At 45.1% G+C, this 26,721-nt stretch overlaps 1 protein-coding gene across 1 annotated transcript in view; it reads right to left on the reverse strand.

Moving 5' to 3' along the window:
* The window catches only part of Itpr2 (inositol 1,4,5-trisphosphate receptor type 2), a 429,229-nt gene that overhangs the window by 169,985 nt on the left and 232,523 nt on the right, over nucleotides 1-26,721 (reverse strand). Inside the window, exon 37 of the mRNA XM_059256359.1 lies at nucleotides 25,614-25,722. Within this exon, the coding sequence (XP_059112342.1) occupies nucleotides 25,614-25,722 (109 nt within the window). The remainder of the gene's footprint in view (nucleotides 1-25,613; nucleotides 25,723-26,721) is intronic.

Raw genomic sequence — 26,721 nt, forward strand, 5'->3', positions numbered from 1 at the left:
TGGGTCCCCGAGACACCCTGCTTCAGGAATAAGGTGGAAGAGCAACTGAGGATGATTTCTGATATTAATCTCAGGCCTCCACGTGCCCCTACACAAATATGAGCACACAAACATGCAAACATGCATATACACACATACACACCACACACGTACACATGAAAATTTAAAAAAGTAAATTAAATCAAAAGCAAACCTTCCGGGTCCTACATTCTAAGCGTAATTAATCAGCATTGCCCTAAAATGCAGCCATGGGTGTGGACTGTTCACACAGCGGGTGAAACACTTAGGGTCTGTTTGGAACCCACATCCTATCACCTCTTAGCAGTGCGACCTTGTCCAGATTCCCTTTGATTCAATGGGAACCATGCCTCCTACAGACATGCATCCCAATGACGGGGGGGGGGGGGGGGGGGGGTGGGAGGGGGGGGGTGGAGTGGGGGGGGGGTAAATTACATGTGTGTGTCAAATGTTCCACACGGGTGAGATCATCTTTTACAGAGATGATGGTGATAGTCTGGGTTTGAGTGTGTTAGAAAACAACACACAAAATCCACATATGATAAGGTCAGAAAAGAAAATGGCATTCAACAAACTCACATCCCAAGGAGGTTTTAAAGAAATAGAGAAAAATAAACGACCTTTTGCAAGAGGAAAAAAAGTTAGATAACATTAGTTTTGTTCTAGTTTAAGAGGAATCCACCCCAAATCACAGAACTGAACAGCTAATCCCTGTTGACGCAGCAGAATGGAGAGGCCTGGGCTGTGCTCCGGTCAGGGCCTTTGATTTCTACTCACAGACATTAGCATGGGAATGACTGCTGAAATCCTACAGGCAGGAAGCCAGAGGCCGGTCAGGAAAGCCAAGCTCGAGTTTGGCTGTCTTCTGGGCTCTCCTTAAGGCCTGGGTCAGATAAAAGAGCTCTCATCCTCTTTCCCAGGCTCAGTCTCCCAACGCTGAGCACCGCCTTCCAGCACCACCCAGATCTCCTTCTGGGAGATGCAATCTAGAGACTGAGCCACAGAAAAAGGGGTCATTTCTGACAAGCCCCGATTCTGTAACCTCACAAAGAAGGTAAAATCTGCTCAAACCTGAGAGGCCGTTTGAGGGCCTGGAAAGACGGTTCTGTAGTTGATACAGGGCTCTAGGGAAAAATGGTTCTCAACCTTCCTAATGCTGTGACCCTTCAATTCAGTTCCTCACATTGTGGTGACCCCAACCATAAAATTATTTTCATTGCTACTTCATAACTGTAATTTTGCTACTGTTACGAATCATAATGCATATATCTATGTTTTCCAATGGTCTTAAGTGACCCCAGTGAAAGGCTCATTCCACCCAGAGGAGTCACAACCCACAGGCTGAGAACCACTGTTAAGGAATGCGGGCACCTGTATACACATACACACATACAAATAAAATTAAAATTACAAGTCCACTTGAACTGACAATTTAAAATTCTTGCTCACTGATGTTCCTTAAATTGCAAACTTCCTTACTCTCCTCTACGGCTCACGGCAGTGAGGGAAATGCTGGCAGCTGTCTACACAGATTCCCAAAGACAAAGCCTAAACCGATGCGGTTTTTTTAATAACTGCTGAGTCATTGCAAAAAGCCATTTTTAAGTGATATGGGGTAAGTTCCTCCAGTGATGAAAACCGAGTTGCTTCCTTCCACTACATTATTTATCCACGTTACATAATACTTAATTTTTGCTCTTCAGAAACATAACGAGATATAGACAGACAGACAGATAAATGACAGTCAGACAGCAACTGTCCTTGCTGGAATGAGCATGGCCACTCATCGGTTTGTTGCAGCTGATCAACATCTGCTTTCTGGTACAGACAGTAAAAGCTTATCTCAGGCAGACTCAGGATCACTCAGAACAACCTATGAATTCAGGCCAACAGCATCGCACCGCACACGACCTGTCTCCAGTGAAGCCCAGAGCCAGACACTGCAGAGGTTACGTAACCACACGTAACCACATGCTGTTGTTGGCAGGGCCACCTCCGTGGCTCAGCCGTCCGTGTCTCCTCCAGCCACACCCTGCAGCTCTAATCTGCACAGTGTCCAGCGTGCAGTCACGTGTTTGGGGACTCTCGTGGCAGCAAACAACAGGGCACCATTCCCTGCCTACCAGTAGGAAGGGTTTGGTAAAACTAATCACATGGTACACAGATCATCTCAGGACAGAGGTCACCACAAGCCACAGAGAAAGCATGTGTCACGTGTACACTGTACAACACTCCTCCTGCCCTTTCAAATAAACCTTTAAATCAGGCTATGTAGGGATAATTTATTTAAGATGCTGCATCAGTCATAAATGCTTCTCTCAACATCAGCCCAGGGAACAACTAATTCCAAATATCAGCTCTGCATGCTTTTGCTCCAGGGCTCAGGCAGAACATGCACCATCACGAGATGCTAAGTATATCTAGTCTCCAAGTAATGTTATTTGGTTTGTTAACACTGAGCAAGCTCTCATGTGTGTGATGTATGTGTCCAAACATCTACTCCCCACCTCCTACGCCCACCACTGTCCCCAGGATCCCCATCCCTTGTCTTCTCTGGCTTTTTTTTTTTTTTTTCTATGCTGGGCCCTAATGTAAAAACAATGATGCCAAATGAACTCCTAGTCTTTCTTTTACTCTTAAAAATCCGTCTACACACAAAGACCCTGCCCTAGGTATGAGGCAATATATGCCTATTATTTTCAAAAACAAGAGCTCGATAGATGACCTGTGATGGAATAAATGTGACACCCGGAGGGAAGACACATCTGAAAACAAAGAGTACCCACAAAACACAGAGGAAAAAGTAAAAAATACATGCTCTTTGTCATTCCTGGATGTGCCTATGTCTCTACTAAATATCAAAATAACACCAAGGTAGTAATTTAATATTACGGTAGCTAAAATTATGCAGGTGGTATAAAATAACACCAATGACAAGAATTCTGAATAAAATTTGACTACATTGGTGTAACTAGATTTAGTTAAAAACAGCTTTGATCTCATCTGGTTTGAATACTTATGATTATACAGCGAGAATTCAAAATATAAATGAGAGGAAATAAAAACATTTACATAATTTAAAGGGTTATACTCAGCTCCCTTAGACATCATTTATGAGACAGTGACACCTATTGGCAAGCTGTGGTATTGCAGCCCAGCTCTAGCGTCTGTTCATTAAGATGGGGAGAGGGAAGGGGATAGCCCTGTGCACAGGGGTGGAATCAGACACACCAAAATATGTTATATCCTCATGCTGGGTTGCCTTGCCCAGCCTTAACACAAGGTGAGATGCTTAGTATTACTGCAACTTGATATGCCAGGTTTTGTCAATACCCATGGGCGGCCTGCCCTTTTCTGGAACAGAAACAGAGGAGAGCGGATGGGAATAGAGTGGCAGAGGAGAAGTGGGGAGGGGGGGATTGGGAGGAGAAGAGGAAAGGGGGACTGTGGTCTAGATGTAAAATAAATAAATAAATATTAAAACAAAAGCAAAAACAAACCAAATTATGTTATATGCATGCAGGAGAATGTCACAAATAAAGCTATTATTTTGCACAAATAATTTGTGCTTATGAAATGATTCCAGGGCTGACAAGACAGCCACAGTAGGCTGGTAACCTGAGTCTGATCTTTGGGTTCCATAGTTGTCTTCTGCCACAGCACACATGATAATACAGCAGTTCTCACCCTGGGGGCTAAACACCCTCTCACAGAGGCCACATATCAGATATCCTGCATATCAGATATTTATATTGTGATTCATAACAGTAGCAAAATTACAGTTATGAAGTAGCAATGAAAATAAAAAGTGAGAAATTATTCTGTGTACTCCACACTAAGCAGCATATTTTTCTCTCTATGATCTTTGACCTGCTAAACTTACTTCTTAAAATGGCCCTTTTCATGGGCCTGGGGAGACAGCTCAGTGGTTAAGAGCACAGGCTGCTCGTGCAGAGGAACCTGGGCATCAATTCCCAGCACCCACGTGGTGGTTCAGGACCTTCTGTAACTCCAGTTCCCAGGATGCAATGCCCTCTTTAGGCCTCTGCAGGTACTGCACATATGTGGTGCACATACACACATACAGGCAAAACATCTATATATAAAGCAATAAAAATAAATAAATCTTTTAAATGTCCCTTCTTTATAGATTCCCAAACATTCATGGGACATAATTTTCACCCACCTCTTACATCAGTATAACCCCAGTCTCATGACCCAATTTCCAACTGAGGCCAACATGGTCAACATTCCTGCTGGGATCTGACACTCCTGGACCAGGCAGGAGTCATGTGTTTCCCAAAACAGTGCTGAACACAGTCTCTAGGTCCTTGCTCTCAGCCTCATGCAGCCTGCCACGCCCCCTTTCTCATCACAGACCTTGCACTCTTCATTGGTTTAGGTTAGCCCAAGATGCTCTGTATACTTTGCAGCCAAAGTAACACACAGGGTTCTTAGTCTCAGGAGAGTCAGCACCATTGAGAAGACAGAGGGTGCTAACAGGAGTGAGACCAGCAGGGGGCACTCGCTGACACTCCCTAAAACAATAAATAAGGAGTTATGTGAGTGAGGCTCATCACCAAAGGCTCTGAATACGACTCTGAGCTGAGACCTAAAGAAAATATTAACCAGGCACACAACAGTGGGAGGAACAGCATCCCAGGCAGAAGGAGGAGAGAATGTAAAGCCACTAATGAAGACAGAGGAACGAAGAGTGCAGCATTGTGACCCCATGGCAGTCACGTGAGGAAAAGAGGCTGGTATGCTGGGCAGCATGCTGGGGCCTCTGGGATCTGGTAAGAAACGTGAATTTCCCCTTAACCAGGAAACCCTCACAGGGTGTCTTAGTTAGGGTTTTTTTGTTGCTGTGAAGAGGCATCACGACCACAGCAACTCAAAATAAAAACATTTAATTGAGGTGTGTCACTTACAGTTTCATAGGTTCAGTCCATTATCATCATGGCGGGGAGCATGGTGGCATGCAGGCAGATGTGGTGCTGGAACTGAGAGTCCTACGTCCTGACTCAGAGACAACAGGAAGTTGACTAACTGTCACACTGAGAGAAGCTTGAGAAAAAGAGACCTAAAGTCCGCCCCCACAGTGACACACTTCCTCCAACAAGGCCACACCTCCTAATAGTGCCACTCCCTTTGGGGGCCATCTTCTTTCAAACCGCCACACAGGGTGGTAGGAGGGGCATGTCATGAGCTGATGAATGCTCTACGACCTTACAGAAGGAACAGACTGGCATTTGCAAAGGGTGGGAACAGAGGAGTGGGAAGGTCATGTGTCCTCATTTCCTCTCTGTTGCAGACATGAAACTCCCCCCAACCAAAAACAACTTAGGGGGAGAAAGGGTTTATTTTAGCTTCCTGGTCACCAGCCATCACTGAGGGAAGTCAGCAGGAACTGCAGCAGAAGCCATTGGAGAATGCTGATTGATGGCTCACGCCTAGCTAGTTTTCTTACATGGCCCAGGAGTGATGCTGCCCACAGAAGGCTAGACCCCCTCCCCCACACATCAACTAATAGTCAAGATAACCACCCACAGACATGGACACAGGCCAACCTGTAGAGGAAAAAATTCAATGGAGACTCTTTTCAAGTGATTGTAGGCTGTGTCGATCTGACAGTCAAAGCCACACGGCAGTCCAGGCAAGTAATGACGGTGATGGTGACTCAGATTAGGGTTACGGGTTTAGACAAGGTGTCAGCAGGACACACAGGCAGCTGAGCATAACGGGCTCCGGGTGTGGGGTAAGGGGTGAGGTGCAACTGCAGCTTAGTGGTGGCTCCAGTAACAAGGAGGACACGGGGAGGAAGGGAAAGCATAGAGATAGCTCTCTCCTATTGCCTCAAGCCTGGAGAGTAAATCCTAAGACTCAAAGGCTGGAAGATGGCTCGGCAGTTAGGAGCACGTACTGCTCTCTCACTGAGAACCCCAGTTTAGTTCCCAGCACCCATATCAGGTGGCTCACAACCTCCTGTAATTCCAGATCTAGTGCCCTCATCTGGCCTGTGCAAGCACCTCCACTCACATGCACATACCAACACAGAGAGACACATGCATACATGTTAACGATAAAAGCTGGTCTTTTAAAAAAAAATTACTGGCCACCCCAAACAAGTGGAGATGTCTTTGTTACCTGACTTAACCAACACTCTGCCTCCATTCCTACATAATTCACTCAGCAGGTGATACAAGCTTAACTTCTCCTTCTTCTCCACTGGAAGTCACACAGCATGCATCCTACCTGGGAGTGCAGACTTCTTTTGGATCCATAACTGGTGCTTCCTAGTGCCTGGCTTTGCAGACAGCCTTTAGTATTGGTTAGTGGTGAGGGGCACAGTGACTGAAGGCGTCAAGTTCTGGAAGCGTTATTAAACAAGATACCACGGAGCGATGAGATTGCGCTATAGTTCAACATTCGGCATGCAGCGGAGGAGAAATCAAATCCCTTTCAATTCAAGTATGCTCCTGAATTATGGGGACAAACAACTCCAAATACTCATTTTAGAGAAAGTTTTAGTCAGTCTGCTGTGGAGCACCTCTGCTACCATTTCTCTGTCTCAAGCAAAACAAACGGACGCAGTACTGGGGAACTGAGTCAGAACTCAGAACTGGAAACCATGTGGAGTTTAGCAGTAGACATCTCTATGAAGAAATCAGCTAGGACTGGATTGTGTCCTATAAAACCAGGCACACACAGCATTTCTCTGAGGACAGTGGCCTCAGCATGGACTAGGGTAAGAAAGACCAACTGTGAGGACACTGAACCCTGTGAAGGAATACCAGTGGGGAACAGTGCAGGTGCAGGACTGTTCTACATTAGTGCGGTCTCAATCTCTCGCTCCTTCTGGAAGAACAGGACAACCCTCCTCTAGTGGAGGAACTTGTGTGGTGGACCACAGGGGCAGGATGATTCTGGGCTTTTCTCTGGCATGCTGCAAGATGCTGTCCTTTTGAGTCTGGGGAAAATACGTGTGAACACACAGATCTACCACTTGGCTCCACATGGGTATGACAGTAATGTTTTGTCATCCACTGGAATATCTCCTACTTCCCCTGTGATTCAAGTCCTAGAAGAAGGGAAGTGAAACAGGCTCACCAACCCCCAACACTATCAAATACATGTCAACAGAACCAGAGGTGTCAACATTCCGTTTGCGAGTTACAGAACTACATTTGAGATCTGGTCCAGCTGTATGCATCGAGGACAGATGACAAAGTGGAAACCTAGGTGCATACGATGCCACAGGAGAGACGTGATGTAAGGAGAACCCAAGGGCCCATTATCTCCACTCCTGACACTGTCCTTAGCCACGCCCATATGTAGAGTGACACTAGGGACTAAATCTGGGGCCTGGTGCATGGCAGGTATGCACTCTGCCACAAAGCAAAACCCTCATTTTCTAAATTTACTCTGAATGTCATTGTTGGTCTGCGTAGATCAACACAGAGTGGAAAGCTCCTTTATAATAGCTGTATGTAGGCAGCAAACAATTGTTTCCTCATTCACATGAGAACCAACTAACTTCTCACTGACTCAATGGAAACTAGTGCATCTGAAGTCCTCCAAGAGACCCGGAGGCTGCAGTGTCCTTAAGAACGTAAGAGCGACATTCTTGGGCTATGTTCCTGTTTGGAAGCATGATTGTCAACATTATCTACAGTAAATGTCTGATGGGGGTGATATCCATGCAAGACCATCTTCCCCATCAATCCTACAAAACGCCATCTGTTGACCTCCCCTTTGTACAGGGCACAAGGTCCTTGTGCTCATAAATAAGCGCTAGGGAAACCAGGAAGGTTAAACAGACAGGGTTGTCTCCTCAATGGAAGAGATGTATAGCTGTTTTCCATCCAGAAAGCTGGGAGTGAATGTAGTTAATGGCTGGCGATTTGTGCTGTCTGTAGTGCCAGGCCACATCCCAACCCCCCAGACTCTCCCTTCCTAGACCTCAATCTTGAGCATTGTCTCTTAGTCAGTAGAACCCATCCTTAGGGGAGATGTCACATGTACTTGACAACAGCTTAGGGACCTCTGTGTTATCTGGAGGGCCAGGCCACACTTGACTCCCTGAGACTATGTTTTCCTCAGTCATTCTCCTTAGACCCTTGAGCATTGTTTCTTAGTCAATAGAATCCATCTTTATGAAAGAGGCTATATGTACTTTGTAAAGAGTTTCGATGTAAACGTGTCTTAAGTTTGTTGTACACACAGGATTGAGTTAATTAACATCAGGAAACTTTTTACCAAAATTTTGCTGTGCTTAAATATGGCTAAAATAAACTTCCCAGTGTCAGACTCTAGAAGCTTGAACCGACAACGGCTACTGAGTCATGTTCATCCAGATTTCTTTCTTGTCTCACATGGATCATTACTCTGCCAGCCCTAATGTTTGCAGAGACCCCCACATCCCTCAGGTCTATAAATGCCCTTGACCTACCCTTAAGTCTATAAACCACCTAGATTCACCACATCCATCAGATGTAACTCATGGGACCCTGTTTTCTACTTTCAACTCCAGAAGTTGTGTTTATCATGGGCTTAACATCTCCAAACAGGAGGGTTTTTAAATGATACAGTTCTGATTAGAAGCCTGTCTTTACATAGCTTCTCTGGGTACCATAAGCTGGGCATGTGGCTAATTTCTATCTGAGTTCTCTTGATACACGTTAACTCAGAGAAGAGCTGAGGACAGATAAAAGCCAGGGCCCAGTCCTTCTGGAGTCCAACACTTCTAACATTCAAGTCGGAGCCACATTTAATATTGAACGATCAGCATTCTTAGGGTTGGGCAGCTGCTGAATGCAAAGTGTATTCAGCTAATTAAATCAGTTATAGTAAATTATTTTTCTCCTGAATGCCCCGAGGAGTGAGATAAAAGACAGCTACTTAAGAACCAGACAAGTTTGCTTCTGCATCTGGGTGTTTGAGACTATCACCGATACCCACTGGCCTAATGTGCCTCAGTATAGCCTGTCCACCAGATGGCTGGGCAACGTGAAAAACAGACCAGTGTTGCATGCTGCAGCAAAAACACGTAAGACATTCAGTCATCGTCCTAAATGTAACAGCAGTGAACAACAAAACTGGACAAAGATTCTCTCACGGACTCTGACTACACATTTCCCTACACTTTTCTAACTATACATTCACTACCCATCTTGAGTTATAGCTGGAGGAAAATGGAACTCGGAGAAACACAGAGGCTGCAGGTGGAAACACCACGTTTTGTTGCCAGCTTTCTGGTTTTGGTTTTGGTTTTCTCCTAGTGCTCTTAGATTTTCCCGCTCCTTGTGGCTCTGAGAAGCACCCACAGCACTGCTCCCACGACTACTGCTCTGCAGGTTGGCGTCTCTGTTTCCAGAACTACGTAGTTCCGTCTCCTCCTCCACAGACGCTGCCTCTCACCAGCCCTGTGATGTTGCTGCTGTGTTCTTTGGCGGTTTACTACACTCATATAAACACACAAATCTACCTGAAAGGCGAAAGGAGAGTCCTGCTTCCTGTGTCATGGCAGAGCAGGGAACCCTCAAACCTCTGAGGTAAGATTACACCAGCAAGTACTCATAAACCACAAGTGATGGTGATACAGTTATGCCAGGCACCTACTGGAGGACAGAGGGATTATTCTGCAAATGCCTTGAAGTTCTGGTTGTTTCATTCATTCATTCATGTAGAGGTTCTAGGGGTTAAACCCAGGTCCTGAAACATGTTGGTCAAGCTCTCTGCCTCTAAGCTCTATCCCCAGACCTTTTACTCTTTATTTTGACACAGGTTCTCACTAAGTTGCCCAGGCTGACCTAGAACTCAAGCAGATTTTGAATTTATAATCCTCCTGTCTCAGCCTTCTGACTATCTGGGATTATAAGAGTTAGCTATTAGGCCAGGTTCAGGTCTTATTTTTGTGATTCTGATTGCCCTGGCAGGAGTGAACTGCATAAAATATAATTGATGTAGAAAATTTTTGTATCCAAGAGAATAAATGCTGCTGTAAGATATGATAAGCATAAACCAAGACACTCATGAAATACGGACATGAGTCACTTTCTTCCTTGCCAGTGAGAATTAACTCTTCCTCTTTTCTCTCTCATACACGGCCATAGGGAACGACCCACTGAATCCGACTGTAGCCATCACTGTGGCTAAAGCTGCTGTTGTCTCCTAACACCTGCTTTGTGTGAGTCTTAGAAGTGACCACCAGCTTTTTAAAGATTTGCTTCTTTCCAAAGTAAACAGGAAAATCATCTGTGATTTATGAAAACTTATGGGAAGTGGGGAGCCTGCTTCCCAACAGGGCACAGTTTTCAATGAAGAGTTTGTTTGTTTGATTTGCATGTTGAGGATCAAACCCAGGCCTCACGTTCTCTAGGCGAAACTCTACCAGAGCCATGACCACGGCCCTGGATAAAGCGTTTTACATACATGTTTACTATGGAAAGGACCAGGCTGTTGAAAGGATATTCAAGAAGAACATCTTCGTTAAATTTGTAGCAAAGAGGAAATACCAAAGATCCTATCCAAAACTCATAATTCTTCATGATCAGAAACACCAAATGTTAAAAACAGTCAATAAAAATTGGGGAGACTGAATACTGCAGAGTCATTGCTGGGCTAAAAGCTACCATGAAACCTTATGATTCTATCAATCTTCAAATTCCTACATTGTTTTTCTCTACAGTACGTAGCTCTTTCAGTACATGGCCCAACTTTCTGCTCAAGCACACACACACACACACACACACACACACACACACACACACACACACACACATGCACACAAGTCTCTGTGTCACTGGACTCCTCCTCTAATCAGCTCTTCTGTTTGAATACAAGTATGTAAAACAAGAGGAAGGCAGAAATCCTTTTAGGTTTCTTCTGTTGGTTTGAACATGTTTAGATAACTGTGTTTAGAAATACCTTCCTAACTAATTCTGCAGTGTGTGGGAGCCCACAGAGGTTTCCTAGTGAGATCTGAGCTTGCTTTACCAGCAGGGCTGCATAAGAGAATGATTGGACCACGGGCCTGGGTACCAGGGGTTTGGAAGGGTCAACACTTGGCTGTAACTAGCAAGGGGGAGGTCTTTTGCTCCACCCTTTGGCATTGTTACAAATAGACCTTTGGAATAAAGTTCTGGGCCGGTGGATAAGGATCTAGGCCCACCCAAGTCTATCCTGTGTTTCTATCTGTTTCTCTCCCCTCTCTATTTCTATCTAAATCTCTTATCCCTCACTCCTCAAGAGTACCCAGGAAAAGGTGAGGGCTGGTCCCCCCAAAACAGTGTGTGCCACAGATCAGGTGTCTACATCTGGGATGTCCTCAGGATAAGAAACAAACAGCAAACGTTTATTCGCACACACCCCATGACAAGCATATCAGAGAAAGAAACAGCATTAGGTTCAGCAGAGTCCACCAAAAATCACAGATTGAAGTCCTGACACCCCCAACCCCACTTCATAGCTCTGAATGAATAAATCATCCTTAAAGGTGTTATTAAATTAAAATGAGGCTATTGAGCTGGTCTTAATTCTGTATGTCTAATGTCACACTAAGAGAAATTTAGATAAACCTATATGGCAAGACAAGATGGCTGAAGACCCAAGAGGACATGACAGCCACCTACAAGCCCATCAGAGAAGCCTGGTACAGATCCCTTCTCCATGACCCTCAGAAGAAGCCACCTTGTCACACCTTTACCTTCACCTGAGATTTTTCATTATCTCAGCCACTCTTTCTACAGAACTTTGTGTGACAAATGCTGTGGATTCTTACAGTTCCATTCCCTCATGTAACAAGCGCCAAGCCATTAACACCACACAAGTGAGGCTAGACTCCTGTCCAAATGATCCTCATCTTTAGTGACGAGCCAGAGGATGCCTGTCAACCATCCATCCTCCCAGCCATGTGGGCTGGCTAGCTGCCGTGCCGTGGACCCTCTGGCATGGAGCATTCATCTCCTTGGTATCTGAGCCAGTCATGCCAAGGCTTCCATGTGTGTGAGATCCTCCTTTCTCTCTGAGATAAGGCTCTGCAGAAACACCAGGATGCTCCTTCCAGAAAACACCTGGTGTGCATCAGAAAGCTGGCGTGCAAACAAGGGATCCCACTTGACTCCCAGAAAATGGAAGGCAAAGAAGAGTAAAGGAACTTGTCAGTGGGCCTCAGAGCAAAGAGAGTCCCTAACCCCAACATGGGTTTTAAAGACAGCAGGACACAGCAGCCCTTCTCCACGCAGAAGGCTCCACAGGGAGCTGAAGACCGATTTCATCATGGACCGTGGCTGTCGTATTTTCTAGCCTATGATCTCCTTCCAGTGTGGTGTTCTACTTTTAAAATCAAGAAGAATGAATGATTGAAGAAATGAAAGAAAGCTCAAATCTCTCATGAAGATCTCCTCTCAAGATCTTAAATGACGGGCTGAGGAGATGGCTCAAGTGGGTGAAGGGCTGGCTCCCAGCGCAGGCACAAGGGTCTGAGTTCAGATCCCCAGAACCTCTGTAAAGCTGGGTGTGGTGGTACATGTCTGTAACCCCAGGGCCCCTCTACTGGGATGGGGTGGACACAGGTGGTCCCCAGAAGCCCAGGGCCAGCATGTGGAGCACAGCAGCTGCCTTGGCTTGTTTTCTGTTGCTGTAACAAAACACTCCAACAAAAGCAGCTTAGGGGAGGAGGGGGTTTATTTCAGCTTTTGCTTCCAGGTCACAGTTCACCAGTGAAGGAAGTTCAGGTCAGGAACTGGAGGCAAGAACTGAAGCAGAAACTGTGGAGGAAGCTGTTTACTGGTTCGTTCTCTCCTGTTCAGCCACCTTACTTACACAAGCCAGGACCCTCTGCCTAGGGATGGTACTGCCCATGGTGGGCTAGTCCACCTAAATCAAATAACAATAAAAATGCCCACAGGCTGGTCTGAGAGAAGAAAGCCCCCAGTTGAGACTCCCTCGGATGACTCTGGGCGGTGTCAGGTCAGCAGTGGAAGCTGAGCAGGAACACAGCAAACAACACAGAGACCCCGCCTCCAACAAGGTGGAAGGACCAACAACAGAGTCTGTCCTCTGATCTCCGCACACATGCTGTGACGTGGGGGGGAGGGGGCGTGTCTTAAACATGCCTTAGAAAAAGAAACCAACTAGAGTCCAGTGCCAAGGAGGAGGTTGACTAAGGAGACTGTCTTATACAGCGATAGGACCACGTAGCTTCCCTTCAAATCTGTCCTCTGATGTTTCATATCATCAGCATCACACGAGCTGCCAACTCCCTGACAGCGTTCACATCAAGTGCCTGTGTGGAACACCATTCTTGAGATGAAAATTATTGTGTTATTTCAGCAATACTCATGACCATTTAATGATCTGAACAGCAGCCTCTAGAGCAAACAGTTAAACAAACCAGGAGTGCCACACATAATAAAAAGGAGTCAAAATGCAGCAGCATGTGGCTTAAAATCTTCCTATGAGCTGCGGAGAGAATGGGGGCCACATATGCCCAATAAAGCTGTCTACCACTGTAAAATCACAACTCTGACAGAGGGCGTGTTGATTGCATTACAGGCTTACTGAGTTATCTTTCTCATTGGAATTTTCATATTAATCCAGTGTGTATGTCAGTTACTTTTCTTGTTGCTATGACCTAACAGACAGAGTGGTGGCAGGCGTGGTCACATGGTGTCCACAGCCACAGGCATAGGACAGACAAGAGGGAGGTCTAGACTGTAGAATCTCAAGGCCCATCTGCACTGAACTTTTTCAATGATGCAACACTGCTGTGGATATCGCTCTGTATAAATAAAATGCTGATTGGCCAGTAGCCAGACAGGAAGTATAGGCGGGACAAGCAGAGAAGAGAATTCTGGGAAGTGGAAGGCTGAGGCAGAGGAGACACTGCCAGCCACCGCCATGAGAAGATGTTAAGACACTGGTAAGCCATGAGCCACATGGCAACTTATAGATTCATAGAAATGGGTTAATTTAAGATATAAGAACAGTTCGCAAGAAGCCTACCACAGCCATACAGTTTGTAAGCAATATAAGTCTCTGTGTTTACTTGGTTGGGTCTGATCGCCTGTGGGACTGGTGGGTGAGAGAGATTTGTCCTGAATTGTGGGCCAGGCAGGAAAACTCCAGCTACACAACATCTCATTTCTATCACCTTGCTCATCAGTGCAGCCTGCTGGAGAACACTGATTTAAACACAGTCTTGTGGGGAAGGTTCATTGTCAAACCACAACACATAACAATTCACAGTCCAAAATCATGATCCAATTTTAAAATTCATACTAAAACAGATTCATTTATTTTTTAAGAGGAAAACAGAACAGTTACCTCAATCAATCAAGTACTCGATGATACCTTTCTGAAGTGCTTGTAAAGGCTGAAGTGAATCATCTGCTTCCACAAACAAATGCAAAAGCATTATTCTAAAGCCAACAATTTAGTTAAAAAGACGAAAGAAGGAAAATTCCAACGTAAAGAAAAAAGTCACATTTTTTTAGACATTCTATAGTCCCCATTTTAAAAATGGAAATTTTTATTAAAAATCCTTTTTCGCGAGCGGTGGTGGTGCACGCCTTTAATCCCAGCACTCGGGAGGCAGAGGCAGGCGGATCTTTGTGAGTTCGAGGCCAGCCTGGTCTACAGAGCAAGATCCAGGACAGCCAAGGCTACACAGAGAAACCCTGTCTCGAAAAAAAAAATCCTTTTTCACTGTAGTTTGGCACCATCATTTAAAGATGGTGGACGAAAATAAGAAAAAAATCCAAAAGAACAACTTGTATGTCAGTCGAGATCTCAGAGATTTAATATTTATGAAAACAATTGGCAAACAACAGCTTATGAGCCGAGGCGAGAGAGCCTAGCAGATGTCTCGTGGAGGCGCAGACTCCGAGAAGAAGCATACTGTCGTCCGTATGCTCTCAGCCGCTTCATCTCAGAGATCACACAGTGCCCACGTGTACAGAGAAGCAGAAGCTGTCTTGAAAGAGAACTTTCAAAATTCTAGCTTTATTCAGAAAGAGGTGGTGTGCACGTCTAGGCGAGGTGCGAATAGAAAGCAGCCGACTAACTTAATCTAAAAGAGTCCATCTGCTCACATAGTTCAGGAGGCAGTGGGTATTCTTTTGTTCCTGTAGCCCATGCCACATGGCTTCCCTCAGGTTTTGTCAACAATATTCTGTGGTGATCTGTGCTCTCACAAACAAAGCTTGCCTGGAGATCAGAGTAGTTAACCATAGAGGCCAGGCAGTGGCGGCACACACCTTTAATCCCGGCACTTGGGATCTCATGCCTTTGATCCTAGTATTTGAGAGGCATACACCTTTAATCCCAGCACTTGGAAGGAGGAAACTGGAAGTGATAGGGCTGTGGGGAGAGAGGAATATAAGGCAGGTGGGGACAGAGCTCACCCCCCTTTCAGGCTGAGGATTGGTGAGGTGAGAGGTAGCTATGGCTTGCTCCTTTGTCTCTCTGATCTTTAAGCATTTACCCGATATCTGGCTCTGGGTTTTTATTATTAAGATCAAGTAGAATTCACACTACAATATTCTAACTCCTTAGGAGTAACCCTGCCTCCCTTCCACCCGATTTCCTTAGGAACGATGGAGAGTCTCCTGCCTCAGCTGCTCGGCAGTGGAGTTTGTGGCTATTAATTCTAAGGCTGATACACACCAGGATGAGTGAGCTGCGAGGTGGGAAGTTAGAGGGATCTGAGGTCCTGATTAGGGAGAAGATGGACAACATGGGCACAGATAAAAGCAAAGGAGATGGATAGCAGAGTGGAGGCCTGGGCATTGGGATTCCTGGATGAGCAGCTGCACAATGCAGTAGCTCCTGGAGGTGAAAACTTCCAGGGCTTCCGAGAAGTGACAGGTGGGTGATGGAGAAGAAAGGTCACTGAAGATGCAAAGGTCAAAAGCTGAGAGGCCAGAGTATTAGCTGTGGAGTCGTATGGATGGAAACCTCCTGTTGCTAATGGGTCCCAGGCCTGTGGCACTAGAAATGCATGATGATCATCTGGGGTGGATGGAAGGAGGTGACAGAATACTGACAGATGTCAAGATGACACAGTCCAAGGCCTTCACCTCAAAAATCAACTTGTTAGTGTTAGGGAATGTTAGCATTCAGACCCACCCCTTGGGGACCCGCCCAGCAACCTGACCATCTCATCTTACGTAGTGAAGTCCCCTTTAAGAGAAAACCCCTCCCCTTCTCCCCCTTCTCCCTCTTCCTTCCTCTCTCCTTCTCTCTCCTAGGAGGCTGCTCGCATCTCCGTTTCTCTCTTTTCCACTCTTTCTCTCCCACCCACTTAATAATAAAAATCTCCACTGAGTCACACCACTGCCCTCTGTGTCCGCATGGCATGTCTCCCTCACCCGCCGTGGGGCACCTTGGCTCAAACCCACCAAGGCCATCATGTGCCATTTTACAACAGATAAGGATTTCAAAAACAGGAGAGGAATCAGCCTTGAGGCAACAGTGGGAAAGCTCATGCACAAGCAGCTCCTGACATGGAGGATGGGGAGGAAAGGCTGAGAAAGCGGCTGGCCTCGGGGAAGAGGCACCTTCAGGGAAAGGCCACAGGCTGCAGAGGGAGAGAAGAGGAACTTGGGAGAGGGGGGTGCAGAGAATCAGGGAGACGTGGCTGCCCAGGGGAGGGTGGCTCTACAGGGTTTGGGGTTTGCTCTGTTCACTGTCAGGGAAGAACACCCTGGAACTGCTTTCAGGACCGTTTTTCGAGAAACAGGACAATGAGCCTAAGAGGCCGAAGTCTTGTCTGAGTCTGCCTACAAGATAATCGATTCTCCACAGGTCACAGCCTGTGCTTTTCAGAAATCAATGGCTACATGCACCCTGGCAGTTGATGGCATGATCATGACGGTAGATTGTTAAATGCAATCCCACAGTGGCAAAGTAGGAGGTTCTTGCTTTCTTATTGCTTCCTATGGGACCACCAGATCCCGACGACCACACCCTGACAGGGCAAGAGAACATGAAGTAGACTCAGCACTTTGGATGGAGATCACTAAAGTACACACCTCTGTGTTGGTACCCTCAGCCCCACTCCCTCTCCAACCCAAATTGTTCCCTGGTTCTCATTATATACATTATGTCCAGCTCTTCATGCCAAGCCACCGTGTTGTGTTCCTATCACATCCCTTTTGTCTTTCGCAGGCTGTGCTTACGTAAGCAGTAGACTCCATAGTCTGAATTGTAATTAACAACTCAGACAAAAGAACAACCATGAAAAGACAAGCCTCACAACTCCACTGAGCAATCTGCAAACGTTCAAACTGTTGGTGGTGTTTTGTTTGAAGGAGGAAGTATCCAGAAAGGCTTAAGAGTCTCAGGCACCAGAGGGGACAGGCAGGAAACAAGCTGATGCTGATGCCAACGCTGATGCCGGTGCCGATGCCAGTACCAATGCTGAAGGACTCAGTAGTGGTAGATGTTCAAAAACCACTAAACAAGGAATCACTCTTCCTGTGCAGCCACACGCAGCCTTCCTACAGCTCTGCAACCCTGAGGGACCTGGACTCCAATGTTGTAGAACTGTTTGTACAGCCATTCTTCTGTGCCAGTAAAGCCACCACAAATCAAAGGATGGAGTCAGCAATTGGCTGAACCAGATTAGCCACAGAGTTCTTGAAAGACTAAAGAGGTCTGCTACAGAGGACAGGAAGAGAGAAGAGGGAATGGAGGTGGGGGGGAGTGGATTTCTAGGGCTGATGGTTTTAGAAAAATGTGGAGAGAGGGTCAGCCAATTGACTCTCGACTGTCCTTGGATTTATGTCTTTATCTCAAGTTCTGACTCCCGAGTTTTTATTATCCTGGAACAATTTAGATATTTGCTACTTCTGATGTCCAACACGCATGGCATTATTAAACCATGCTAGGGTGGTGAACCTGCCACACCACCACTGCTGCCACCACAGAAGCGTCCACAGAAGCGTCCAGCGTGGTCTCCCTCCCCACAGGCCCTCTGCACTTGTTTTTCCATGTCTGGGGTTTTTGCCTTGCAGTCTCACAGCAGCTGTCAGCTGCTGCCCACACCTGCCCCCAAACACCACTGGGGTGAGCCACCCCACCGCTGGCCTGTGCCTTCACTTCTGGTCACGTGTCCCCCTCCCTGGGCTACCAACCCAGGCCAGCTTGGTGGCCTTGAGACCTGCTCCAAGCTCAGACTTCCGCTGCTGGGCGCACCACCTCTACCCAGCCATACTGAGCAGGGGCAGCTCGCTGCCCCCCCCCCCCCCTTAATCCCAATGCCTTCCCGTGCAGCATTAGCCAGCTGAGCACACCCTGTCCGATGCTCCTAGCAGGCAGCTCCGGTGTCTCCCATGCTGCATCCTGCTCTCTGCCACTAGTGGCAGGCAGTGCGGTCCTATCCCATGCTGCGAACCAGTCACATGGATTTCTCCTAACGATTTTCTTATGTCAGCTCTTCAGACAGCTCATCCCCCTTTCCACGCAGCAGGTGAGCAGCCACAGTGCACCCCCAGCTGTGCCCCTCCAGCTGTGCCCGCCCTCTGTGAGGGCATAGTCAACCATGTCACTGCAACTGATTACCTCTGCACAGTTCTGACTACACTGTCAGCGTCATCAGATCTGGTAAGATACTTGGGAATTTCTAAATGCAGAATTAGGTTTAATAAGGGGGAAGGGTGTTTCCCATGTTAAGAATCAGAAATATCACAATGCAGGAGTTAGGACCCTTTTAGTGCTACTATGGATGGCTTGCAAATGGAAAAAAAAATGAGGAGAAAAACAACTTAGCTGGGATTAACATAATGTGGTTCATAATTATTATCAGTGTAGTAATTCATATTTTATCCTTAAAAAGTGGTTTGATAACTGTGCAAAATATGGTAATTTGACTGATAAGATACAAGCCTTAGAAAGACTTAGTATTGATAAGACACAAGCCTTGATTGATAAGATACAAGCCTTAGAAAGACCTAATAATGAAACTAAGAAAAATACTCAGACACAGACAGAGGAATTTAGAGCAGAATCTACTGCACCATTGCATTATAAAATTGAAGAGGAGTGCCCCAAGGTTATTAGAAAACCAACTTTAATTTTTTTTTTTTTTTTTTTTTTTTTGGTTTTTCAAGACAGGGAAGACAGGGTTTCTCTGTGTAGTTTTGGTGCCTGTCCTGGATCTCGCTCTGTAGACTAGGCTGGCCTCAAACTCACAGAGATCCACCTGGCTCTGCCTCCCAGTGCTAGGATTAAAGGCGTGCACCACTGCCACCTGGCCCAACCTTAATTTATCCAGTTATCATATGAGAATGACCACCAGATGATATGCACCCCCAAGGATATGCAGCAATTACTTGGAATCCTGTAGAAATGTTAAATTTGAAGAGATTTAAGAAAGCAGTCATTTCATATGTGAAGCAGATAGTAAATTCATGAGCAACTAGGAACAAAATTATTCCACAAGACTGGAAATATTTAGCTACAGCAATATTGGAAGCTGGTCCTCAGTTACAGTGTAGAACATGATGGAGAGAGGAAGCCAGGGCCATAGAACATTGAAGTAGAGCAAGAAGTATTGAAATTTCCTGATATCAGCCTTGCAGTGAGGGCAAATACGCTTATTTGCAAAGACAGTTTACATTTGATGATCACACCTTGGCTCTATGTCATACAGCCGCTTGGAATGCTTGGAACAGGGTTGAAGAATCAGGAAAGATGTCTGGTCATTTACTAAAGTTATATAAGGCCCAAAAGAAGCCTTCACTGATTTTTTTTTTACAAAGATTGACTTCAGCTGTAAATAGAATGATATATGATTCAGAAATTAGACAAATATTAACTGAGTGTTTGGCTTTTGAGAATGCTAATTTAGAATGCAACAGGGTAATTAGGCCTTTAAAGGCAAGATCAGCATCAATAGATGAATGGATTAGACATACAGCTGATATTGGATCTCACTCTTATGATGCTCCTTTGATGGGAAAAGTAATTTCTAGAAATTTTAAGAAAAGTCAAAATACCATGTTTTAATTGTGGTAAACAAGGTCATTTGAAAAGGGATTGTAGGCAACATGTTCCTAGAAACCAAATTTTTTGCAGAGATAATCCAAAAAGAAACCCAGCCTTCTGGAGTATATACAAGTGTGGCAAAGGACGGCATTGGACTAATGGATGAAGACCAACAAGGGACAGGTAAGGTAACCCTTTGCCTAGGAGAAATGCCTTAGGGGGTCTCCCACAGGCCCCAAGGTCAAATTTGGCCCAATCATTTCCTGACAGCATCATAGAAACTCATCCACAGGGCAATTAAAAGACAATGTCTGTTGTTAAAAACCACACTGCTTTGGATATGTCCAAAGACAGAACAACTTCTATAGATAAAAGAAAAAAGTTCAGGAGAGAACAGAAAACAAAGATTTTGACAAACTGCTATAAATGATCAGAGACCAAAGCTAAAAATACATATGAATGGCCTCAGAATTGAGGGTTTGGTAGACACAGGTGAAGATATAACGATGATTTCACCAAAATCTTGGCATCCAGATTGGCCTCTTCCGGGGGTAAATGTTTAACCTCCTGGGATTGAAACTTTATTTCAGGTAAAACAAAGTGCAAGATGGGGTGAGTGTACAGGGCCAGAAAGACAGAAAGGAAAATTAAAACCAAATTTTAATTGTGGCCAAATAGCAATGAATTTATGGGGACACGATTTGTTGCAGCAATGGAAAACATAGATTAGCATTCCTCCATCTCAGAAACAAACCATAAAATAGAGAAGGCTTATAGAAATTATAGGATAAAAGGGTAAATTATTGAATCTACTTTCAAACTACTTTCAAAAAGAAGGGGGCTTCCTCTTGCCCCCATTCAACTCGGACTGAAATCATCAAGGTTTTCTTCAGCAGTTTGAATCAATACTTGATGCTCCCACACTTGGATGAGTTTTTATCAAGAATAATATTAAAAATAATATTATTAAAATATTAATAATACTAAAATAATATTAATTTTCATCTCGTTTAGCTGCATATCTGAGAAATCAGATCATGAAATTACAGAGACCACAACACATTCTAAAATGGCAAGCTAGCTATAGTGTGGTTTTCAGTATTGGTTTTTAAAAAACAATAGTATGTAGTGGTATTTTCTCTGCCCATGACCTTGGGCTATAGGGCCAGAAGGAGGTGGTGCTTCTTGCCCTCCTTCATGACCTCTTATAAGGAAAAGGAGATGGTGCCCAATGTGCAGTGGTTAAGAGTATTGACTGATGTTCCAGAGGACCCAGGTTCAATTCCCAGGCCATCTGGTGTCTGATCACGCCAGGAAGCAGGAAAGGAAACCTCGTGACCCTTCTCATTCTCCTCATAAGAGGTCATGTACAATGGCAAGAAGCACTGCCTCCTTCGAGTACTATAGCCCAAGGTCACGGGCAGAGCAAATACCACTACAACATTATCTAGCTTTTATTAAAAGCTTACCATCTATCAGCCCCTTTTCTTAATCCTTTGTGTGCATTGTTTTACTTAATACTCCACCGGGTTCACAGATTGCATTACCATCTCCCTTGTACTAAGGAGGAAAGAGAAAAGAAAGCCGGTGTTCTAGCCTAAACATCTAGGCTCCTGACTTGACACTGTGGACAGTTACCCCACCTCCACCCAATCCTCCCATTCTACAGAGCTCTTTCTGGCCCCCAGACGTCTCAAGGCAGTTTCTATCCATATTTTAACTTACAAGCCCTTCAACACACAAAGTGAAGGTGTGTGCCCCCCACATATGTTACACATGTGTATGTGTACACATGCACATTGTGTGGTAGGCTAGAAAATTGCCCAGCCCAAATATGCTCATGGCTTAAGATCTCTCTAGTTAAAGAACCTGTAAACATGGCATTTTATATATAAAATTAAGTTAAAAATCTTAGCATGGGGCAGGAGTTATACCAGATTTTTCAAGTGGTTCTGATGTAATTACAGGTCTTCTAAGAGGGAGACAGGAGTCTCATGCAGAAGGAGTAACAATCGAGAGAGGGTGAGGGGACGAGAAGGACGAGTGATTGGGAAGGTCTTCATGAACTGGCTTTGAGGACAGAAAAGGGCCTGTGGTGGTTCGGATGAGAATGGTTCCTGTAGGCTCACATTTGGTGGTGCCATTAGGAGGTGCGGCCTTGTTGGAGGAGGCATGTCACAGTGAGTGGGCTTTGGAGTTTCAAATGCTCAAGCCAGGCCCAGTGTCTCTCTCTTCATGCTTCATGAGGATTCAGACTTATAACTCTACTCCTTCTCCAGCACCATGTCTGCCTGCATGCTGCCATACTTCCCTCCATGATGATAATGGACTAAACCTCTGAACTGTAAGCCAGCCCCAATTAAATGCTTCCCTTTGTAAGAGTCGCTGTGGTCATGGTGTCTCTCCACAGCAATAGAAACCCTAACCAAGACAGGGCCTATGAGCCAAGCCATGCAGAAGGCCTTTAGAAGACACACAGGACTAAGAAATAAATATGGCCAACAACTTCCAGATGGCATATATCCCTACCATGATCTGATTTTAACCTTTCACCTCCAAATCTGCATGATGGTGAGTTTAGCCATCTTTAGACACTAAGGTGTCAGTGAATAGGGAAACGAGACAATTCTGAAACACCAGGCTGTTATCCTACCCCTGAAGACCCAGTGGAAGAGTACTCACTCTGGCCAGCACGTTCCCCAGCACTAGTCACACAGGCTTGAGTCACACCCCCATCCACCAGCAAAGATCAGCAAGCACCAGGTATTTAAGAAGCCAGTGGACATGGGGGCAACCCGTGCTGTCTGGAGACAGACACTTGAATTGTTTCATGATGTCCCTACAACTCCCAGGGCAGCATGTCAGCAGCTTCAAACACGCAGAAGAAGCTGAATTTAAAGCCAAGAGTCTTACCCTCACATTTCTGTCTCATTTTTTTCTTAGGCGATGTGGAATTAGCAGGATAAGTAAGAACTTGGGTGCTCACTAATCTCGCTGATAATGTTTCCTCGTACAGCTGCGCACACACACACACCCCTTCAATATTTTTCAGAGGTTTATCTGCTTCTTTACTTGTCTGGTGTGCTGTGATGCTAATCCTGGCTGTCAACTTGACACACCTGGGAAGAAGGACCTCCATTGAAGAACTCCTCCACCAGATGGGCCTGTGAGCATCTGTGGGGCATTTTCTTGATTGCTAATTGGCGTGAAAGGCCCAGCGCACTATAGCTGATACCAGCCCTCAGCAAGCAGACCAGGTTGTATAAGAAAGGAAGCTAGCTGTGCAAGCCAGAGAGAGCAAGGCAGTAAGCAGCATTCTTCTAGGTCTCTGCTTCAGTTTCTGGCTCCTGCCTTGGCTTTCCTCAATGATGGGCTGTGACCTGTAAGCCAAATAAACCCTCTCTTTACTCAAGTTGCCTTTTGGTCAGTATTTTATCACAGCACCAAATTAGGGCAGGTGGAACATTCTTTTTTCTTTTTACTGTTTGCATGGTTGTTTTGTCTGTATGTGCGTCTATGACCATGTGTGTGTCTGGTGCCCTCAGAGGCCAGAAAAGAGCATCAGATCTCCTGGAGTTACAGACAGCTGTGTGCTGTCATCTGGGTGCTGGAATCGAACCTGGGTTTTCTGGGAAAGTAGTCAGTGCTCTTAACAGCTGAGCCATCTCTGAAGCCCCTACATTCCTTTATTTTTTTAATGTGTGTTGTCGGCATAACTATGTGCATGCATGTTTGCATGTGGATGAACCACTTGAGTTTTCTAGACAAAAGAAAGGAAAGAAGGGAGGGAAGGAGGGAGAGAAGGAGGGAGGGAGGGAAGGAAGGAGGGAGGGAGGCTGAACTAGTGCAGTGGCTAAGAGTGGGTAGGGAAAATGGATGATTAATTTCAGAGCAAGCAGCTTGGAAAACACTAAAACACTTTCACCTACTGAGAGCAGGATCCCATGTTGCTCCTCTTTTCTTTTAGAGCATTCAGTATTGATCTGTTGTGTCAAACTGGAAAGCTTGTCAGAAAAACTATGTTGACCTAATTGTTCTGCTGGAGGATCTAGCACACCCCTGAACTCTGCCAAGAGGCAGCACACACCAAGGGCTCACAGGAGAACAGCCGCAGATCCTAAGAGGACCCATGACTTACACTCAAGTGCATAAGGTTTTCTTCAATCTTACGTCAAAAAACATTTGCTAAAACTACACTGACCACATTTGTCTTAATTATTTGTTATCCAAATATAGTTTAAACAGTGGGACTAAAGCAGAAGGCATTTTGATTAGTAAATAGTTTATCATAATAGGGTGTGTGCATCTGCATGCAACTGCAGGTGTTGTGCAGTGCGCCTCTGGTTCCAGCCATATTTGTTTTGAGCAGAGTCTCTCACCCATCTAGAACTCACCCAGGAGGCCAGCTTGCCTGGCCAGAGATGCCCAAGGGGCCCTCGGCTTCCCCAGCTCTGGGATTACAAATGCTGGCCACCATGCCCAGCTTTTCACACTGATTCTGGGAGCTGAACTCAGGTGCTGGCACTTGTGTGGCAAGAATAACAGCAACAGAGCCATGTGGCCAGCCCCTGTAATGCAGGGTTGGAAGCAAAGCCCTTCCTGCTGACCATCAATGTTCACTCCACTTCGTTTTTACGGGGTGTGCTAAGAAAACAAGATCCAATCACCACAGACTTTCTGAAATTAGAAAGCACATGTATCTACTAACAAAAATTAAACCTTTACAGTTTTAAAATATCAGATGATTAGCATTTTTGGAAATACTCCACAAATACACAAAGGCACTTCTGTAGAACATTGGCTTGAGGGTGAGCATGAATAGGTAGCTAGCCTTCAAAAAGAAAAGGAAAGAGAAAAAAAGTCTCAAGATTCATCTTTTGTATTTAAGCCTATCTGGCTACCACTTAATGAGCACCTGAACTGCCCATTTTAATAACAGACTGACAATCTATACGTAGATAATTCTCTGAATATCAACTGTGCATCTGTTAATACAGCTAAGAATAGAAACCAACCATTCCCTTTATTTAAAACAATAATATTATCTTATAATACTTGGCATAATACTATCAAAAATAACATAAGCATAATTCTAACTTTAAAAAAAAACACAGAAACATCTACAGACTCTCTACAAGCCCTTGCACCTTAAATGAAGTCTAAACAATGCATCTTGATCACTCATCATCTCACAAGGTCATTTGGAGATTTGGGTGTGGAGCTTGGTGGTAGAGCACCTGCATGCAGAGGACCTGGGTTCAATCCCAGGACCACAAGGGAAGTCTTTCAGCCCAAATAGTCTGTCAAAATCCAAAGGCACGTCTAAGACAGCCTGCAGTGCTATGAATAAGACAAACATTCAGACCACCACAATCTGAGTCGTCCTTAGTTCAGCACAAGACATGAAAGGAAGTGCCATAACCCTGCAGTAATTCAGCTAACACGAATAACACCCAGTTATTATACAGCCAATAAGAAGCACTTGGATAAGGGCTCATTGCAACCCATAGTTATGCTACTCTGGAAATTTTACTTTATTTCAAATACAAACAAGAAAAGAAAGAAAACAAGTCTACTTCAAGTACTAAAAGTCAAAGGAATACCTCTTCCACAAAGCTGTCCCTCTTCTCCAGCATCTCCCGTAATGTCTGGAGGATTTTAATGCACAGTTTTTCTTCTTTCTCCATCAGTTTCTTTGTGTGATTAATCAGCCTGAAAGCAAAACACGAAACCTTAACAGGGACACCAATTACTCACCAAAATATATACAACATGCTGCGTGGGATGGGGACCAGTGCTGAGGGCACAAAGTAAATCAGATCCGTAATGTCAAAGGTCTCAGAACTACACATCAGCTTATAGACTTGCCTGAGGTATTTATCTGTCTCAGTGCTGCTCAGACTCAGCACGCTCTTTGGTGGGTTCTGATACTCTGAGAAACAGGGAAACACTAATGTTTCCCTTCCATCCACTTTGCTATTATAAAAAGATGTACAGCATACACTTTATCACATTAATGATAACGTCATGGATGTAGGTGATATCACAGTTTAGCGAGTTTCTCCCCATTCTCTCAGTATACCATGTATGATATGACATTGCTTGGTAGGTGTGAGCAGTTGCCGTGATTAGAAGGAACAAGAAGAGCATCAAGAAAGCTCACCATTGCTATAGTTCAGACAAGAGCATGGCTCTTACTCCTACTGTGTTGAAGCTTGTCGTGGGGTTCTAGAAGACGTTCAGTACCATGGGTGTAACCATCCCAAGTATGGTGGTATTTTATTTGTACTGAAATGTGATTTTAATTGTATGTTAATAAATAAAGTTGCCTGGGGGTCAGAGCTATTAGAGCCCTAGCAAGAGCGTGGCAGTGGTGGCGCATGCCTTTAATCCCAGCACTTGGGAGGCAGATCTAGGTAGATCTCTGTGTGTTCAAGGATACAGCCAGCATTGGAGACACACGCCTTTAATCTCAATACCAACCATAGAAGACCTGGAAGTCTCTACAGACAGGCAGTCATGTGTTTGGGTTTACAACCAATGAGAAGGCAGAACAGAAAGACTATATAAAGACATACACACAGGAATTAGGTCCCTTTCGGAGAGCTCTCTTGGCTGAAGCAGGAAGGGTAAGGCTCTTAGTTCTGACCTCTTGGCTTTCTTCTCTGAATTGGCTCTGTGTTTCTTATTTAATAAGACAGTTGGATACAT

This window comes from Peromyscus eremicus, chromosome 3 (genome assembly GCF_949786415.1).
Source record: "Peromyscus eremicus chromosome 3, PerEre_H2_v1, whole genome shotgun sequence".
NCBI classification, from domain to species: domain Eukaryota; kingdom Metazoa; phylum Chordata; class Mammalia; order Rodentia; family Cricetidae; genus Peromyscus; species Peromyscus eremicus.